Source organism: Cervus canadensis, chromosome 33, assembly GCF_019320065.1.
Source record: "Cervus canadensis isolate Bull #8, Minnesota chromosome 33, ASM1932006v1, whole genome shotgun sequence".
Taxonomy (NCBI): domain Eukaryota; kingdom Metazoa; phylum Chordata; class Mammalia; order Artiodactyla; family Cervidae; genus Cervus; species Cervus canadensis.
In genome coordinates, this window is record NC_057418.1 from 12480135 (window position 1) to 12500757 (window position 20623).

The window sequence follows — 20623 nt, forward strand, 5'->3', positions numbered from 1 at the left end:
CATTTAATCTTTTCCTGACCACACAGTGACTTTGGTATAATCCCCATTTTATGGATGAGGTAACAGGCTTGGGTGGTAAAATAATTTATTGCAGGTCACAAGTGAGCAAGTGGCCAGGCTAGTATTTGAACCCAAATCTCTCTGATTCTAAAACTCACACCACAAATAGCAGAAGCCTGTGCCTACAAAGTGTGCAAGAAAGTGTGTTATTTGGGGCCTTGGTGACACATACCTTCAGTGTCTTGTTGTGTCTCTGCAGCTCCCGGCACAGACTCTCCAGTTTGCTTCTCGCGAGGATAGCTCTGCTGTGTTCACTTTGTAGCTGGTCCTTTTCTTTTTGGATCTGTACCTGTTTCTTTTGTAGGAGTTTTAACTTCCTTTGCTCAGTGCGATGTTCATCCAGCTAGATGTGGGGGTGCAAATGTGAAAGAAAATGGCAGGAATCTGTTGAGTTGATAGGAGCAGAAGAGGAAATGCCTAGAGACCACCCTCTGGTTGTTTGGAAAATTTGTTGCTATCATCACTGCCCCCTCTGGAGTCAAATGAACTTCATGAGTGTTACCATGGCAATACTTGTAGATATGATTTAAAAGCATAACATTTATAGGTTTTTCCTTTATCATTATTATTATTGATCTCTTTTACTTTGATCTTCTTTTCAGTAGTCTAGAAACAGTTTTATCTTTCTTGAGTCTAATGAAGCCAGTCAGCATAGAAAGGCAAGTTTCAGAATTCATGATAATGCATTGCCTTAGGAAAATGGTCAGTGGTGTGTCTGCATGGTTTACATTTAAATTTTCACAATTCTTTCTCAAAACAAGCTTTAGCAGCTATTTTTAAAAGTAGAAAAGCAAAAAGCAGCTAGTAAACAGAAGGTGAAGTGTGTGGATTATGAGAAAGGGGGAGAGGAGCATGTACTCCTCGACTATTTAAGGATTGATGATCTGCCACCAAAGTTTCTGAAATAGCCACTGCACAGCTCAACAGCACGCAAGGGAAGTATCTGTAACAAGCCGCGCTCTCTGCCCATCCCCCACACCCTCCTTGCTTATCCGAATAAATCATGACACTTATTTCTGCTGAGCACAGGTGGGGCCTCCTCTCACATCAACCACAGCTGAAGTATCGAGGGCAACATGGAAAATGAAACCAATGGACCCCTAGACTTTTTGTCTCAGGATGCTCAAGTTCTGAACTAGGGGTTGCCGGGTAAAATGTAGGAAACCCAGTTGAATTTTAATTTCGAATAAATAGGGAATAAGTTTTTAGTAAAAGTATATTCAAAGTATTGCCGTTTGCTGTTGGTTTACTTGAAATGCAAAGGTAACTGGGCATTCTGTATTTTTATCTGGTAAATTTGGCAACAAATATTTATGGAATTCTAGTTGGAATGGGAGAGTGTGGATTCAGCCTCCCCCATTCCAACTAGAATTCCATAAATATTTGTTAATATAAATTAAGCCTCCAGAGACTGCATACTGGGAGTAGGACTGGGATCTGACAGTGTGGCCATGAGCAAGCTGGAGCCTGTTTTTCAGAGCCATTTCCTCCACTGGACTGAGTTCCCTTAGAATCTGAATGGTGCGTAAGCCAGGTGGGTACTCCCTGTGATAATTATCTTGTTGGCCAATGAGGAGGAAAAGGCCTGGAAGCTCATGGGTTCTTCCGACTGCAGGTGCCCCTGGTGCGTCTCAGAGCCAGATACAAATGGATACACACACACACACTGTAAGCCCCGATATGTGTCTTAGTTAGTTACCTTATCTTGAAAAAGCATTTGTTCTTTCTGAGCTGGGTGAACAGGATTGTCACACTTTCTTCAGTTCACATCTTATTTTAATCTTTTCCTCCCTCCCTCCCTCCCATTACACTGAAATGTCCATGGTAAACCTTTGCCAGATTAAGCTGGGGATATTCATTCATGATATTCTATCTTCATACATATGTATGTTTTTACTTATCGGTGAGCGTTATTAGTACTTATTAGTGACCCAGGAAAAACTAGGTCCATATTACTATACATATTAATTGAAATTGGTATCTTTCTTGAGGTTCAATTGGAAAATCAATGATATTTTATTATATATTTATCATGCTAACTTCATTTTGCACCATAGTTATTAGATATAGATGAAACTTCTTGTCCTTGTGTGTGGACTTGTCCTTTCTTAAAATTTATATGTTATTATTACTGCTATTGCCATTTTGGTTTAGATTTTTCCTTTGGAAGATTAAACAATGTGTCAGAGTTTCTCAGCCTTAGCACCATCGACATCTGGTGACAGTTCTTTGTTGTGGGGGTTGTCTTGTGCACTGTAGGCTATTTAGCAGATGACCCCTACCCATTAGAGACCAGTAGCATCCCCACCTGTGATATCCAGAATATCTCCAGAGACATTGCATGTTGTCCCATGGTTGGCAAGACTTTCCCTCTTTGGGGTAACACTGCCCTATGTGGATTTATCTGAGCATCAGGAGAAGGATATTTGCTTATGTTTTGTAAGTTGAAAGAGATGATTTGTGCTTGCTCACTGACCATTTAAATGTTCTAGTTTTACTGAAGGATCATACACATTTGAAATATAGCTAGGTCTATCTTGCTTTGCTCTAAATAAAACCCCTTAACTTTCTGACAGTTTTTTTTAGAGTGTGACTAATTTTGTTCAACTACTTCAAGTTTATGTGATTGCATATGGTGTTTCTTAATGGATGAAAGCAAACATTACAACTGAGTCAACTTCAGTCAAATGCTGCTTCTGTGATTTAATAATACATTTAGACGTATGCCTTCTATCCAATTCTAACAGGCATATAGGATTTTTATCTGCAGTTTCTCTTGTTCTCTCTCTCTTTTTTAATCATTAAGTTAAAAAAGTAGAATTAATGCCAAGTAGTTTTGTGATGTTGTAACTATTTATATATTGAGGAAATTTGCAAAAATATTTCTTCTAGGTCATTTCTTAATTTAGTCATGAGTTGGCCTTATTTATTTATGAACTTATTTACTAATAAAGTACAGTTGTTGATATTATAGGATTTAGAATCTGTAAGGGTGAGTGAACTTGAGTAGCAATGTGATTCACAGCTTTTGAATTTAACAATTTATTCTATGTTAACACTTAAATTCCAGACACTCTCTATATTAATTTCTGAATCAGTGAGTAGGGACATAGCTTTTAGTCTCCAAGTAAAAGATTGAAATTCTTCATAGGGATATGTAATAGGGTTTTGAGGTCAATTTTCTCCTATTTATTTTTTCTAGAATGATCTTTTGAGTTTAAACGTTTATTATAAGATATGATACAAATGCCAAAGTATAGTAAGTCTGAGGTGAATAGGATTTCTGGAAAAAATAACCTCTGTGGGATCGACTGCTTGGCTAGGAGGATAAGTGGGTTTGGGGAATTCTTGGAGTCCAGGGTGAACAGCCCTGGCTCATGAGAAAGATCTTGGTCAGACTGGATAAGTGATTCTTTTCTGATGTACTGCTGTGGGGCTACAGCAAAATAAAGAGTAGTAGTCTGGAAGATGCCCAGTTCATCTAAGTATGGGGCATGGTACTAGAAACTAAATATGAATGGCCTTGGTGTGAATAAGTAAATTGAAGGGTAAATTAAAGGGAAATCAATGTAGTAATTATCGAAAAGAGCAAGGACGGACCAGTGAAGATGGGGTCAGATTTGGGGGAAAAATATTATGTTTGACACCTACTGTTTTATGGTGCTGAAATTGTTCACGAGTGGTTAACAGCCAATATTAAACAAGTTGCAGTAAAATTGATGCACTAATACTTGCTTTAGAAATTTCTACCATTCTTTTGGAAAGCAATATGGCCATTAAAAACATTTATACTGCTTGATTTAGTAATGCCCATTCTGGAACTTTTCCCTAGGATCATAAAAGAGAAGGAACAAATCTCATGCATGATGATGTCCACTGCACCAATATTTGGTAAAACAAACAACGGAAGGAATATAAATGTCCCCAAACTAGAGAACCAGTAGAATAGAGTCAATTAATGGAAAATTTCATAGCTTTGACAAAATATAATTATGAAGAATACATGTGAAAATGTTTGTCACATGAGCTGAAAAACAGGCACTAAATTCTATGCACCTAATGATGGTAGGTATACAAAAGGTATCTTTGTATAGTAGAACTGAAAAGGAAGACAGATAAAGCAGCATTCATGTTTTAGATTGTAGGATTAGAGATATTTTACTTGTGTATTCAGCTTTTACCTTATATCATTGTGATGTGGTTTCTGTGATTAAAAAATAATTTAAAAGCATTGTTGGCAGAGTTAAACAGTCACTAGTCCTTCAGGGTTTCAGAATTTCTTTGAGCCTGTGCTGTGGTGTGCTAAGTCGCTTCAGTTGTGGCTGACTCTTTGTGACTCTGTGGACTTTAGCCTGCCAGGCTCTTCTGTCCAGTGGCTTCTCCAGGCAAGAATACTGGAGTGGATTGCGGTGCCCTGCTCCAGGGGGTCTTCCTGACCCAAGGATTGAACCCAAGTTTCATGTCTTCTGCATTGGCAGGCGGGTTCTTTACCAGTAGCGCCACCTGGAAAGCCCCTTCTTTGGGTCTGTTGCATGACAATAAAGCATAATGATGTACATGAATGTACAAGGAAGAAAGGAAAGACTACACAGGGATCGCAGGATTAAAATCAGAGTGAAAAAGAAGGTAAACAAACCACTCATAAACTCTACTCCATCAATAGGGATAAGATGCAACCAGAGACCTGAGTGGTTCGTGGGTCTCAGTTTTGGAGACCTTCCTTAAAAAAAGAAGAAAATTTAAAAAAAAAAAGAATTTTTTCTTCAGGGCTTGACAGGAGCCTATGCAAGTGAGAGGCTCTGACTCTTAAGCTTTTCTGCTGTGAGGTGAATCTGCCTTCAGGGGCAGTCCAACCTACTGCTAGGAGGAATTGTTTTGTTGTGTGTTGGGAGGGCTGTCACTGCTTCTCTGAAAGAAATAAGTAAGTGAAAAAAAATGAGAAAAAGAAGCAGAAATGAGAGAGAGGTGGCATATTGCCCAGCCTCACTTGAGAGGACGCCACATCTCCACAGTGGGTCTCGAACACCTCGGGGCTGGTGCATGGACCTCAGGTGCAACTCCTTTAGCCAGTTTTTGTGGGGCTTCACTGAAACTAGTGGTGCTGGCTTTGCTGAGCCCTTTTCTTTCTCCCAAGTGGACTATTGTAAGAGTACTGTGAGGAGACCATCCACTTCATGGATTCTCTGAAGTCTGGGAGTGGCTTCTCTTCCTGCCACTGGCCCTAACTTGTTGAGAGGGAGACTGCATGTGGAGGATCTATAACTGGAAACAAAATCCATGTCAAGTGCTTTGCCATTGTGGGGGGCAGGAGAAGAATGTAGATCATGGAGAATAAATGAATGAATGAATGCATTCATCAGGAATAAATGAGAATGTTTCACAAACTGAGGGGTGGAATTAAGTCAACCTCTGCCTCACTTGAGAAGACCGTTCCCTCAAAAAACCTGTGCTTAAGAACCGGTTGAAAGTTTACTTTTTATTTCTAGTGTACTTCTGTTTTATTGCAAAGCCAAAAAGAACTTTTAAATTTTCACAATGTTTAATTATCTCTGATTTGCTCCTCTCTCCCTCAAATTCTGCACATAATTGAAGGTGGAATGATTCCAACTCTGTTCTCTTTCTTCCTTTTGCTTTTATTCCTCAGTTTTTCTGTTTCTTTCTTTCCTGATTTAAAAAATTTCCAGATTTAAAAAATCTGCCTTTGTGAATTCTGATTTTGACTTGCCTGAGGTAACCAGCCATAATCTATAATGATGTACTTGAAAAGCTAACAGCCTCCTTTTCTCAGCTCTAACCAGAGCTTAAGTCTTTCTGGCAAAAGGGCTAATCAAAGAACTTACCAATTCAGCATATTTCTTGAATAAAAAGTCAAACTTTTCCTCAGGAGTTTGCAACTTGTTCAGATTTTGCATTAGCAGGTTGGCTTCTTTGCCTTAAAAGAAAACAAAAACCATAAAGACATTTTAAAAATTAAGAGTTGAACTTGAAGTCAGATGATAAGGGCTGGAATCTCAGGTGGTCTCCTTGTTGTGCTAAGTCGCTTTGGTCATGTCCGACTCTTTGCGACGCTATGGACTGTAGATTGCCAGGTTCCTCTGTCCATGGGATTCTTAAGGCAAGAATAGTGGAGAGGGTTGCTATGCCCTTCTTCATGGGATCTTTCCAACCCACATGTATTTGTTAGCTGCTATCCAGTCTTGGGCAAGTCACTTCATCTATCTGAGATGCAGATGGAATTTTTCTTTTTTTTCCCTTTGAAAAGGAATGACGCCTACTTTGCAAAATAAGTGATTAATTGAGAAGTTTATAAAAATGTGTGGTGCAGTGTCAGGCTCATGGTAGATTCTCAATAAATGTTGACTATAAGAGTAGTCCCCAAATGTCCATCCCAAGAATTCGTTCTTAGTTACTTCCCCTTATATTCTAAATATTCCAGGGAATTTTGAACATTCTGAAAATATTCAAAAGGATAAAAATCCACTGACTTTATGGAAGAGTGAATCATCCACTTCCCCATGTTAATTATTAAAAAAAAAAAAAAGGAAGCAAACCAGCCTATATCTGACTACCATAAAACAGTCGGCATTAATACCTGGAGCTGTAAAAAAAAATCCCAGCCCAAAGTAGAGAAACTTCACAGTTTAGTCTGCACATGTTTTTGGTTTTGTTCCTTTAGTGCCTCCTTCTTTTTTGGGGAGGAAAACCAATTGTCTTGTTTCTGTGTGTGAGCCCATTTCATGCAGTTTAGGTGGGAATAACTCTGATCATATTTCCTATCAGAGAATAAAGTCAATATATAGAGAAAATGGACCCAAGACATGCAGGGCCTTTCCCGCAGGGCTTTTTGTGTCTCTTTGGTTACAAGTTTAGCCTCCTGGGTCTTCCCTTCTCCCACCTAGACCTTAATTTCTGCTGGCAGTTTCGTTTTCTGTTCCCAGTTGGAGTTTATGTTATGTTTAAAAACTCATCTGTTCATGATTATTTGATAGTGAGCCTTAGATTCTTTCTTTCCGTTCCCCATTGTTCTTTCTTTTGTCTTTTGAGCTCAACCTCCCAGTTAGCCTTCCTGAGATGTTTGGCTCTTTGGTATCCACAGGGATACTTGTAGATCTTTCAGTATCCACAGGGTTGAGGGTTGCAGGCAGGAGCTGGACCCTGAGGCCTACACACATGTACCACTGAACGTATCTTTGCCAACAGTAGGGTCAAGGTGGAGCAGCTTCCCCATTCTCACCTACCTGTTAGAGCTGCCCTGTCTAATCTGAGTAGAGAAGTCAAGCCACCCAGCGGAGCCTCTGTTTCCTGATATAAATCTGCTTGAGAATATTAACAATTTTGACAACCTCTCCCACAAGAACAGGCAGTTCTCCTTTGCTGGAATTTTTGCTTTCATCCTGGAGAGGCAAATTTATCATGGAATTAGGGTTTCCAGGTGAAATATAGGGCATGGGACACTCTTATACTAAAATATAATGGTGTCTCTGAAATTTAATGTTCCTTGGGTGGCTTGTATTTTCACACTTGCTAAATCTGGTAACTCTAATGGCATCAAAAAATTTTAGGTTTAGAAGGAACTTCAAAGAGCACCCAGACAACTAGTTAGTTTTATAGATTAAGAATAGAAAGCCCAGAGAAGCCCAAAGTTATGTAATTAGCACTGGCAGAGCCAAGGCTTGGATCCAGGGCTTGTCTACTTGTTCTAAATCACTCCACTCCCATGTGGAATTTTGATGCCAGGGAAACCTAGAGAAATAAAAAGAAACTTCTTTTGAAAAAAGAAAAAAATGACCTCATTCCTAACAGCAGGTTTCATCTATCTTTGCCCAGTGAGTCAGTTCAGATTAGAGACATGGTCTGAGACGGGGGAGAGGGTGGGGGTGAGTGGTGCCCAACCAGCAACCCAATTATGGCCTGTGGCATAACACTGCCTTTAAACTGATAAGCTCTGCTCTCCCACCCCAACCAGGCTTGGCTTTGAGTGATTTCTGTAGCAGCAGGGATGGCTTGTGTTGGTCTGGCCATCCCTTCACCCTGGTCTTCAGTTTGTGGAAGGCGCCTATGTAATGACTGCTGTCCTGGGTTACAGGATCATCCATTAAAGGCAGGAGACTGTACTGTTGATCATGTCTGGCCCAGCAGCCCGTATAGTGTTTGGTCCATGGCAATTGTTTAGTGAATCTTGGTATAATAATGGAACTAAACAGAGCCAACCTGTGCACACTAATATCATGTAAATCAAATAAACACTGTCCAGAAAACAACTTTGTGATCAACTGGAGGAAAGACAGGTCTTACTCTCACCTGTGACCTGTAATGTATGCTTAGCATAGCTCTCAATGTGAGTATCAACCAGAAAACCATATCGTGTTTCTTTTGGGAAAGATAGAAACACTTGAGTGAGGCCAGTGGGTCTCTTTTTCTATGTTCAGTATCTTCTCCCCCTTTAGTTTTTCTAACAATGAGAACAGTTTTTTTTTTTTTTTTTAATTGTCACACTTGCTGAGGTCTTTTTCTGCTCTCATATTCTCTTATTTTGTATAGAAGTTTAACATTCAGATGCATCAATCTACCCTTCAAAAATGATTTCTAAAAAAAAATCCAAGAAATTGGAGACAAACATGTACATAATCCATTCTTTGTAACATGAGAGAGCTGAGTTTTTACATGATCATTAAAATTTTGCTGGACTAAAGTACGGTGTCATCACTTCATGGGAAATAGATGGGGAGACAGTGGAAATAGTGTCAGACTTTATTTTTTTGGGCTCCAAAATCACTGCAGATGGTGATTTCAGCCATGAAATTAAAAGACACTTATGCCTTGGAAGGAAAGTTATGACCAACCTAGATAGCATATTAAAATGCAGAGACATTACTTTGCCAACAAAGGTCTGTCTAGTCAAGGCTATGGTTTTTCCAGTGGTCAGGTATGGATATGAGAATTGGACTGTGAAAAAAGCTGAGCGCCGAAGAATTGATGCTTTTGAACTGTGGTGTTGGAGAAGACTCTTGAGAGTCCCTTGGACTGCAAGGAGATCCAACCAGTCCATCCTAAAGGAGATCAGTCCTGGGTGTTCATTGGAAGGACTGATGCTGAAGCTGAAACTCCAGTACTTTGGCCACCTGATGCGAAGAGTTGACTCATTGGAAAAGACCCTGATGCTGGGAGGGATTGGGGGCAGGAGGAGAAGGGGACGACAGAGGATGAGATGACTGGATGGTATCACCGACTCAATGGACATGAGTTTGAGTAAACTCCGGGAGTTGGTGATGGGCAGGGAGGCCTGGCGTGCTGTGATGCATGGGGTTGCAAAGAGTCGGACACGACTGAGTGATTGAAATGAACTGAACTGAAAGTGCTGTGTGCGATTGTGTGGAGGAGAGATTAGACCAATCATCTTGTAAGAAAGGCTGTCATTGCAATTTTAGGAAATGGGGTTATTAGGTGACAGTGTCAGACACAAGAAGAAAAATCAGCTTTATGTGTTTAAACTACTAGCAGTTTCTTAAAGAAACCTTTCCTAAAAAGAAAAAAAACACTGAGCCTAATAATGAGATTAGCAAGAAGAGATAAGAAAGCCTTGCTCAGTGATCGGTGCAAATAGAGGAAAACAACAGAATGGGAAAGGCTAGAGATCTCTTCAAGAAAATTAGAGACACCAAGGGAACATTTCAAAGGAAGAAACGGTATGGACTTAACAGAAGCAGAAGATATTAAAAAGAGGTGGCAAGACTACACAGAAGAACTATACAAAAAAGATCTTCATGACCCAGATAATCACAATGGTGTGATCACTCACCTAGAGTCAGACATCCTGGAATGCAAAGTCAAGTGGACCTTAGGAAGCATCACTACAAACAAAGCTAGTGGAGGTGATGGAATTCCAGTTGAGCTATTACAAATCCTAAAAGATGATGCTGTGAAAGTGCAGCACTCAATATGCCAGAAAATTTGGAAAACTCAGCAGTGGGCACAGGACTGGAAAAGGTCAGTTTTCATTCCAATTCCAAAGAAAGGCAATGCCAAAGAATGTTCAAACTGTCACACAATTGCACTCATCTCACATGCTAGCAAAGTAGTGCTCAAAATTCTTCAAGCGAGACTTCAGCAATATGTGAACCGTGAACTTCCAGATGTTCAAACTGGATTTAGGAAAGGCAGAGGAACCAGAGATCAAATTGCCAACATCCATTGGATCATCGAAAAAGGAAGAGAGTTCTAGAAAAACATCTGCTTTATTGACTATGCCAAAGCCTTTGACTGTGTGGATTGTGGATCACAACAAACTGTGGAAAATTCTTAAAGAGATGGGCATACCAGACCACCTGACCTGCCTCTTGAGAAATCTGTATGCAGGTCAAGAAGCAACAGTTAGAACTGGACATGGCACAACAGACTGATTTCAAATCAGGAAGGGAATACATCAAGGCTGTATATTGTCTCCCTGCTTATTTAACTTATATGCAGAGTGTGTGAAATGCTAGGCTGGATGAAGCACAAGTTGGAATCAAGATTGCTGGGAGAAATATCAATAACCTTAGATATGTGGATGACACTACCCTTATGGCAGAAAGTGAAGAGGAACTGAAGAGCCCTCTTGATGAAAGTGAAAGAGGAGAGTGAAAAAGCTGGCTTACAACTCAACATTCAGGACTCCCCTTGTGGTCCAGTGGCTAAGACTCTGAGCTCTCAATGCTGGGACCCTGGGTTTGATCCCAGGTTGGGGAACTAGATCCCACATGCCACAACTAAGACCCTATGCAGCCAAATAAATAAAAATAAATATTAAAAAAAACCCTCAACATTAAAAAAACTAAGATCATGGCATCCAGTCTCATCACTTTATTGGAAATACATGGGGAAACAATGAAAACAGTGATAGATTTTATTTTCTTGGGCTCCAAAATCACTGTAGATGGTGACTGCAGCTGTGAAATTAAAAGACGCTTGTTTCTTGGAAGAAAAGCTATGACCAACCTAGACAGCATATTAAAAAGCAGAGGCCTTACTCTGCCAACAAAGGTCCATCTAGTCAAAGCTATGGTTTTTACAGTAGTTATATGTCGATGTGAGATTTGGACCATAAAGAAAGCTGAGCGCCAAAGAACTATGCTTTTGAACTGTGGTGTTGAAGAAGACTCTTGAGAGTTCCTTGGACTGCAAGGAGATCCAACCAATCCATCCTAAAGGAAATCTGTCCTAAATATTCATTGGAGGGACTGATGCTGAAGCTGAAGCTCCAGTAGTTTGGCCACCTGATGTGAAGAACTGACTCATTGGAAAAGACCCTGATGCTGGGAAATGTTGAAGGCAGGAGGAGATGGGGATGACAGAGGGTGAGATGATTGGATAGCATCACCAACTCAATGGACATGAGTTTGAGAAATCTCTGGGAGTTGGTTTTGGACAGGGAAGCCTGGTGTTCTGCAGTCCATGGGGTTGCAAAGATTTGGACACAACTGAGTGACTGAACTGAATTGAACTGAATAATGAGATTATTTCAGGGAAAACAAAATAAAACAAAACCTTACAATAAAAAAGAAAAATGTCAGAGAAAGCAGTAAGAAATAAATATATCCATTTCCAACTTGGGTCAGAAGAAAGTACTAATCATGTTATCCAAACAATTATTTTTCCCTTACTTCACTTACTCCTCTAAACCCTCCTCTGTCTTCAGGATCTGACCTAAGTTTGAGCATCCCTGTGAATCTATTCATGAATCCTTCAGTCTCTGTGGATTCCTCTCTTCCCTAAATTCCTCTGGTCTTCTACCATTTCTTCCAGAAAATTTAGCACTTGTTTCAAAGCCACAGTTTGTTTCCTTCTCAGAGTGAAACTAGAAATCAAGCTAAAATCTTATAAAATAGACCACCTGGGAAGGTGACCGTTCTAAGGCAGAGCAAGTCAATAGCTGAAAAGACTTGAGAAAACCAGTGTCCTAGTCAAGATGCTACTCAGAAGGTAGAACCGAAACTCCCTTGTAACTGGAGAGATGAAACCCATTAAACTGAACTATAGCCCCGCTAAACACTTCTCAACTGACATACCAATTATTTTTGTCTATCTTTGGTCCTGAACAGGAGTGACTTTAGGTCTGCACTTTGCTTTCTTTATGACTAATCGCACAATCACATCAATTAGTTGAATAACTTTTTTGGGGCAGACTTTAAAACTCTCTAGACTTTAATTTTCCTATCTAGAAATCGATACATTGACCAGATAAACTCTGAGCTTATAATAGACCTGTGGATCCGCTTTGTTTTTCTCCCAGAATTGTGCTGCAGACCCATGATTTCCTACTCAATCGGTTATCAACCTGAGTATCAAAAGGTATATTACATCTATCATTGTTTTGTGCTTCTTACTATGTGGTACTTATGCCACTCACATAATGTTGACAGAGGCGAGATGAGTAAGACACCTGTGAGCTGGAGGATGGGGTGAGGGGAGGAAGGGACAGACTTAGGCGTTAACAGGACAGGCCATAGTGCTGTCTAGTGGGGAATCTGTTTTTATTTTGTTCAATGCCAAGGAGAAAGTGACTCCACCAACTAAAGAGATTTTAGTGTTCCCTCAACTGCTCTGGTGTGTTACTTGTGGGAGGATGTGCAGTCTGTAAAGGAAAAACAAGTCCTAGGTGCTTGGATTGTAGAGACATTTCCCAGATATTAATCAGTGTTCTGTGAAAGAGGGATGTTTTTGGTCCAGTAAATTTAGGAAATATTGTAAACTATGCCCATCACTATTGGAGATTTTCACTGTTGTGTATGTTAAAGGTCAGAGAATTCTGGCAGTTGGGAAACTATCTTGGTCTGAAATTTCAAATATCCCAAAGCATATACTTTGGAAAATTTTGGGTTAGAGAGAACATTTCAGTATCTCAAAAATATCAATAAAGCAAATGTTATCTGACAAACATACAATAATTAAAGATTGGTCTTTGATCAAATATGTAAGCAAAGACTAAGGATATGTCTTGGATATGGATTGAATGACATACTCAACTTCTGTAAAAGTTCTGAATAGTTTCTAAAAGAAGACCACAGCTGGCACTTTATATTTTTTCCAGAAAGGTAGAGGAAGCATTTTCTGAAGCATAAAACCATTGCTTCCACAATCTGTTTGTGTCAAAATTACCCAGAGTGCCTTGGCCCCAATCTAGACCTACCAATTATGAATCTCTTTGCTCAGGAATGGCATTTTTGACAAATTCTGTATTTGATTCCAATGCACAGTTAAGGTTGAAGTCATTGGTCTAGACCATAGTTTAAATGACATAGTAATGTCATTTAATTGATAAATAGCCAAGCAGTTTGTTGAAGCCACTTGCAGGCAATTGAAATGATGTTTAAAACGGTGGTTGCATATTTAAATTAGCCTAAAAATGTTGTTTAACTCATAACGTAAATGAAATAGTACATTGTTTAGAGAATATACTGAGAATCTTCAGAGGAACAGCTTGAAAGTATCAGCGGCTTATACACATATAACTAGAGTGCACCCATGAGGACACTCTGATCACAAACATTGGTCCTGATAAACACATTCAGTTGAACTTTGTTAATTTATATATAATGGCAGAATTAGTTGTGACATTTTTTTTCTTTCTCTAAAATTTTTTGATTATTTGATAAAGGAAAGCGTGAAGTCACTCAGTCGTGTCCCACTCTGTGACCCCGTGGACTGTAGCCCTACCAAGCTCCTCCATCCATGGGATTTTCCAGCAAGAATACTGGAGTGGGTTGCCATTTCCTTCTCCAGGAGATCTTCCTAACCCAGGGATTGAACCCTGGTCTCCTGCATTGTAGACAGACGCTTTACCATCTGAGCCACCAGGGAAGTAAATATGTGGTTAATATGCTTCCCAGGTACATCTGTGCAGTAAAGAATCAGGTAAAGAATCCTGCTAGTACAGGAGACCCAGGTTCAATGCCTGGGTCGGAAAGATCCCCTGCAGTAGGAAATGGCAACCCACTCCAGTATTCTTGCCTGGAAAATGCCATGGACAGGGGAGTCTGGCAGGGCTACAGTCCATGGGGTTGCAGAGTTGGACATGACTGAGCTACTGAACACAGCAGCACATGAGGTTAATACACATTTTGAAATAACTCGTGGAAGACAGAGTAGAAACCAAAATTGGTCATCTTTAACTTTACCCCTGCTTTCGTCATACCTCTCCCCCATTATAACACATGCAAATTCCTGTGTAGAAGTAGTTTTAGAGTGATAAAGCCAAAGATCTTTTCTGGTTAGAAACACTTGAAATCATTCACCCTTGCCATGTGATTTTATATTATTTTATGGAAAGGTTAACAATGACTAATGCAAGAGCTTATTTCTGAGATGCCTTGGATAGGGAACAAAAAATACCTCTATAACACAGAGCAGCTTTATTCTCTTTCCCAAAGTTTCAAAACACTAGAGTGATTCCAACCTTGTACTTTAGAACCTGGTATTATCTGAGTTAATCTTTATGCTGAGTAGGTAAAGTAGCTGTTTGAATGTGTCTTTTAGCCCTTCTTGAAAGCATTACTAGCAGTGATTTCAAGCCTCATAGTGAGGTCCTATGCCAGCACAGACATACTTTGGGGTTTGCACATAACCTGTTCACTGAAGTCTGAACCCAGTTCTGACTCTAGTGCTCATGATCTTTCACTCCGCCACACCGGCTTCCAGAAATTAGCAAGATGTGACCAGTATCTCAATAGATTCTCCTTCCAGTTTGGAATGAAAGTGAAAGTGAAGTCGCTCAGTTGTGTCCGACTCTTAGCAAGCCCATGGACTGCAGCCTACCAGGCTCCTCCGTCCATGGGATTTTCCAGGCGAGAGTACTGGAGTGGGTTCCCATTGCCTTCTCTGCTTGGGATACAGGTATATAAACAGATGATTGCTGCAGAAAACTTAATGGAGAACTACAGAAGATGATGTTAACTCTACCTGGGCATGTCAGGGAATGTATCACATAGGAGGTGGTGATTGTAGTGTTTCAGTGAAATTTCACCAAGGAAGACAGGCAGAGGACACTCATATGTGTAGTAACATGCCCTCACTCATAGCTAAAAGATTAACTTTCTCACCCTTCTTGTATAGCCATTTTTGGTGTTACCAACCCCCCTACCCCATGCTCTTCTAACAATTTCCTGTGCCTATTCTAGCACTTTCCTATATAACAGTGTACATGCCTACTTTCTCTCTAGACTTACAGGCCTTAACCAAAGATCTTTTTTTTTAATCTTTGTGTACCTCATAAAGACTAGGCATTAGTAAATATTTGCTGAGCCAGTTAACTAGTGAGAGTGAAAGTATTTCCTGCAATTTTCAACATTCTATAATTAATATATTTCTGAAGTTTTATTAAAATAAAAATATTTTATATATATAGTAATGGAAATACTCAAGTGATCCAGTGACATTCATTTTATATACAAAACCATCCCTATATTTAGACTTTGTTTAAATCTAGATTCCACTAGCTTTGCTTTGAACAATTTCCTTTTCATTTATTCACTCACTCATTCATCCTTATAACAGATATTCAGTAAATATTCATTGAGCACCCAGCACATGTCAACCACTGTTCTAGATGCTAGACATCCAATAATGTCCAAATACACACATTGCCCCTGCTTTTGAGATAAAAGAGCTAGTGGGGACAAGATGTATTAATCAAATAATCACAAAAATAAATGTATACTCTCAAATGTAAATGTCTGGAAGGAAAGATACATAGTACAAGTGAAATGGAAAACAAGAAGACTTCAGGGTGAGACTAAGGAAATGCCATTTGAGTTGTGAGCTAAGCGATGAGTTAAGTGCCCAGAGGGCCGAACTGAGAAATGGGGAGGGATTTCTAGGTAGAGAAAATAGAATGGACATGGGCCCTGTGGGGGAGTGGAGCATGGCCTGTTCAAAGAACTGAAAGAGAAGATGAGAATGACTAACTACTAGACGGTGGTGATGACAGTAATGGTGTAATCAGGGCAGCGTGTTCAGAAAAGAGGCTTTGGGGGGTAACTTGTTGAGAGAGAAAGCTGGTTGGGGTTAGATATTAAGGCCTGAAAGACAATGTTAAGAAGCCTGGCCTTTGTTCTGTGAGCAGTGGGAAACCAAAGGGGACAGAGAGTAGATGGGTAACATGCTGAGAAATTCATTTTAGTTCTGTTGAGGGGGAGGGGGCTGGGGAAAAGTATAGTGAGAGAAGATGTAGGGCGATCCCAAAGGAAGCTATTGTGCTAAAATCCAAGTATGAGGTATGGCTTTTAGCAAAGGTTGGAAGAAGTGCCCCATTTTAGGAATAATTCAAAGAAAAATCATACATTAGAACGTAACTACTTGCCTAATCCTTTTAGAATTTTCTTCTCCAGTTTTTGCTCTTTGTTGCTGACAGGCTCTTTGGCTGTGGATGGCTCTCCAGTGGCTGCGGGTTCTCTCTCGGCCTCTTCGGGGGCCTCCTCGCAGTCTCCATCCTCGTTGTCAGGTGGGTCTGTGTTCTCAGGCTGCTCCTTGACCATGATGGTACCCTCCTTCCCTGCAGCGGACCCGTACGTGTTAATGATGTCTTCCAGTTGTCGGTTCAACTCTTCAGAGATATCCTGGGCTCCCCGTTCCAGCTCTATACCTGCCGCCTGCTGTGGTGCTGGGTGTGGGCTTGAGCAATCCTTATTGTTCTGCTTCTCCAGGCCATTGTGGCTGGACAGTGCTGAACCGGCCCCCGCAGGTGTTGATGGTGGCTCCCCCGACAGCTGCCCAGGCTGATTGCTGTCCATACTGGGAGTGGTGTCTGGTAGTAAGCACAGCCAGGGTTAATGTAGTTAACCCAGTTACAGGCAAATGGTAAGGCTAGCCCCACACTGGTACCTACTGATTGCACTTTCTAACACAGAATGAATGTACTTCCACAAAGCATTGATATTGCAATTAGTTGGGTAGGAACAGTGAGAAGCATTTCCAAATTAAGTCATACAGTTAGCATATGTTTGATTTTGGTCTTTAATTTCCAGTAGTATCTCCTATTGTTGACATTAACAGTTAATTCAAGGTATTATTTTTCATGGTCATATCTGTCATTTTGCTTAGAATAGACAATTTGTGTTACCATTCTCGTCTATAATTCTACGTAGATTTACAATAATTGGAAATACATTAATGTTTAATCTACATTTAATGTCTACATTTAAATTGATACTTTCCCCCTAAAGTTAAAACATTGAATATAAGAGCCACTGACCTTACTAAAATCACTCACAACAGTAACAGTCTAAACTCTATTTTAGTGCATATTGATTAGTGTGAGCCCATTGCGTGTTAGTCACTCAGTCATGTCTGACTCTTTGTAGTCCAATGGACTGTAGCCCGCCAGGCTCCTCTGTCCATGAAATTCTCTAGGCAAAAAGACTGGAGTGGGTTGCCATTTCCTCTCCAGGGGGTCTTTTAGACCCAGGTATTGAACCCAGCTGCATTGGGGGCAGATTCTTTACCATCTGAGCCTCCAGGAAAGCCCATGAGCCCAATAATATAGATCAGTTATCATACTGGATATAGGAAGTACTTGCTTTTCTGGTATTGTCCTTTTCCCAGATGAGCAACATGTACTTATTAATCAGAAAAAACCCCCACTTTTTTGAGGTTCAAACCAGCATCATTTTTGACATAAGACTGTATGAGGAAAGGTGTAGATTAACTAATAAACATGTATGGTGATACTCATAATGACAATTCCTTGAATTTCTATACCATTTTATTCCAATGAAGGCTTCCCTGCTCAGTTGGTAAAGAATCTGCCCTCAGTGCAGGAGACGTGGGTTTGATCCCTGGGTTTGATCCCTGGGTTGGGAGGATCCCCTGGAGAAGGAAATGGCAACCCATTCCAGTATTCTTGCCTGGGAAATCCCATGGACTGAGAAGCCTGGCAGGCTACCGTCCATGGGATCACAAAGAGTCAGATGCGACTGAGCAAACATTCTGTCTTTTGTTCCAATATAAAAACTGATTTTCTTTTAGGGGAAAAATAAACCCAACGTATTATGACTTTCTCATCTCAATCAAGAAGCTCTAGGATAACAATAATTTTTAAGAAGTAGAAATGTCTAAAAAGCAGGGAGGGAATGAACCAGGGGAATAATCCAAGTATAGTATAATAATCCAAGTATAATAATCCCAAGTAATCCCTTTGGAAACAGGGAGTGAGGGATGGGCTGAATCAGGCTTTCTAGGGTGGCTGGATATAACCATTTCTAGAGTTGTAATATGTTTAGCTTCGGCCTTTAAGTTATGGTGCATTTTACTTGTGACTAATAATTAATGGTGGTGCTGCTAATTAGCAGCATGAAATTACTACAGGGTCCTAATAATCCACAGGCTATGCTGTTGTGTTGGCATGAAAGTGAAAACAAAAACACACTGCTCCATGCACTGTACAGCTTCCTCCTCCCCTCCTCAGGGCAGGTGACGTCAAATGCTCGAATGCCAATAAGAACAGAAAATTCAGCGTCCAGACATTGCCACCCACCTGTGGCCCTCACCAAGTACTCACTAACTTTGAAGGAAGAACTGTTTTCTCTCGCTTATTTTAATTCACCATTTTTCTTATCAAATGATGCAGTAAACAGCTTCACTGTCTTCATCACTGGGATTGTTTATCCTGAGCCCTGCTTGTTGGGCACAGTCAACTATATATAACTTATGCTTCCGCTGAACTTGGACAAAGATCCATGGCACCTGCTGTCCAGCCAGTAGTTATTTTAAGCTCTTCTAAAAGAAGCCCTGGCCTTTAACACCTCATCTTTAGAACTCAAAGGAAGAGAATACTTTTTAAATCAAATTGAAAACAGTAAACATTGATTGGTTTAAACCCATATGTGGGTTTTAAAGTGTTAGGGGGGCTTCTGAGGATGCAATAAAATCTAAAGTAAACCAGACTTCAAAGCAATGAGTTTAAAACTAGCTGTCCATAGGAGTTTTAGTGTGGTTAGTCTGAATACAAATGTTTTGTTTGTATTTTATTTATTCTTCATTCATCAGAGGCCATAATCATTGATGTTTTTTACATTAAGTCCATGGATCTCCTTTAAATTCATGCTCCACATTTACTTTAAATCAGAGTAACTGAGTCACTGTAAACCACAGGACTGCTCAATTCCTAAAAGTAGCCTCAACAAGTCCCCGACAAAAACAAAAAAGTAAAAAAAACTCTTGTTATTTGTAAATTGTCTGTTTCTATATCAATTAGTTTTATAGCAAGAAATTATTTCTAAGTTTTATCTTCTGTAAACTTTATTGCCCATCTTTTGCCTCCTCTGAGAGAGAATTTTATTTTTCACTTGTCCTGGCAGTCCCAGCAGATGACCACACTCACACACATCCCTTCCTGAGCAACACATTTTACTTATGAATAAAACAATGGAAAGTTCTTCAGCAGTTCACTGGCAGTCTCAAAGTTGCAAGTTTCGCACACCACAAACCGCACCCTACATCTCACAGGGCTCGGGGGAGTGTTTGTCATACTTACCAGAAGGCAAGGTGCTAAGCAGAATAAGAAAGGAGAGGCAAGAGGCAGCAAAAGCTCGTCAGAGCAGCAGCAACAGCAGGAGACCGGCGTGCGGCTGCGCCCTTACAGGGGAGAGAGAAACCACACACTCACACACACACACACACGCACGCACGCACACACACATGCAGTGGGAGAGCAGAGCGGGGGTGGTGGGGGGATGGGGGGAGAAAGAACATCCTGTGACACAGCAAGAGAGAAATACACCCAGGCTTCAGTAGCTGTCTCCTGGGCAAATGTCGAAGGAAAAAGAAGCAGCTGATAGATCTTAGCTGATAGAGCTCCTTGTTTTGTCCTTTAAAAACTTTAAACTCTCAGTACACATGCCCATCGCTAGTGCAATTTTTACTATGATTGTTCTTTGGGACAGAGACCAACTTTTCTTATTTCTTAGTTTATTTCCAGTGTAGCCTGTGATTCATCTTTTCTTCCCCCTCCTTCATATGCTAGCTTAATTAGTGTCAAGTTACTAATAGGAAACAAGGAAAAAGAGGAACAATGGCATAACAGAAAGAGGTAGTAGAAGCACTTTAATTCTGATGTCATCATTTGGTTTCTTTATAAAATTTGAATATAAATTTAGATGGCCCTTTGGCAGTGGGTTTAGTGCCATCTTCATGTACATGCTAGTTAGTGTGACCTCCGACCCCATGCCTTACTCAGGTAACTGCCTTTATTCAGATAAGCCCCAGGGAAGCAGTTGCTTTTTCTTCTTTAGTTGTAGATTTTCCACAGTGACATTTCCAAGTCTTTCCTCCCCTCTCAAATCCTGAATCTGTTCCTTAATCCTCAGAAAAAGAACCTCCTCTTCACTGACCATATAACGCTTCTTTTTCTTAACCTACATCCATTCCCCTTTTCTCCTGTTTCTGGAAAATATGTTCCCACATTTTTCCAAATTGGATTCCTCCATCAGAGCTTCTTCTCTTGAGACTGACTGGCATACTGATACCCACTGTGTTAGGCAGGATCATGCTGCCAGAAAGGCTTCCACACCCTAATCTCAGGAACATGTGA

The 20623-nt window shown here is 40.3% G+C and overlaps 1 protein-coding gene across 2 annotated transcripts in view; it reads right to left on the minus strand.

The window, feature by feature from the left end:
• Positions 1-19734, minus strand: part of TXLNB (taxilin beta) — a 58629-nt gene extending 38895 nt beyond the window's left edge. Inside the window, exons 1-4 of one of the 2 annotated variants that reach the window (XM_043457227.1) lie at positions 19568-19734; positions 16397-16840; positions 5901-5992; positions 233-403 (exon numbers count right to left, since the gene is read on the minus strand). In XM_043457227.1, coding sequence (XP_043313162.1) covers positions 233-403; positions 5901-5992; positions 16397-16826 — 693 coding nt within the window. In that variant the 5' untranslated portion in view covers positions 16827-16840; positions 19568-19734. Of the gene's footprint in view, positions 1-232; positions 404-5900; positions 5993-16396; positions 16841-18592; positions 18688-19567 lie in introns of those variants that run through there. The other variant, XM_043457228.1, reaches the window with a different exon arrangement.
• Positions 19735-20623: the final 889 nt, after the last annotated feature.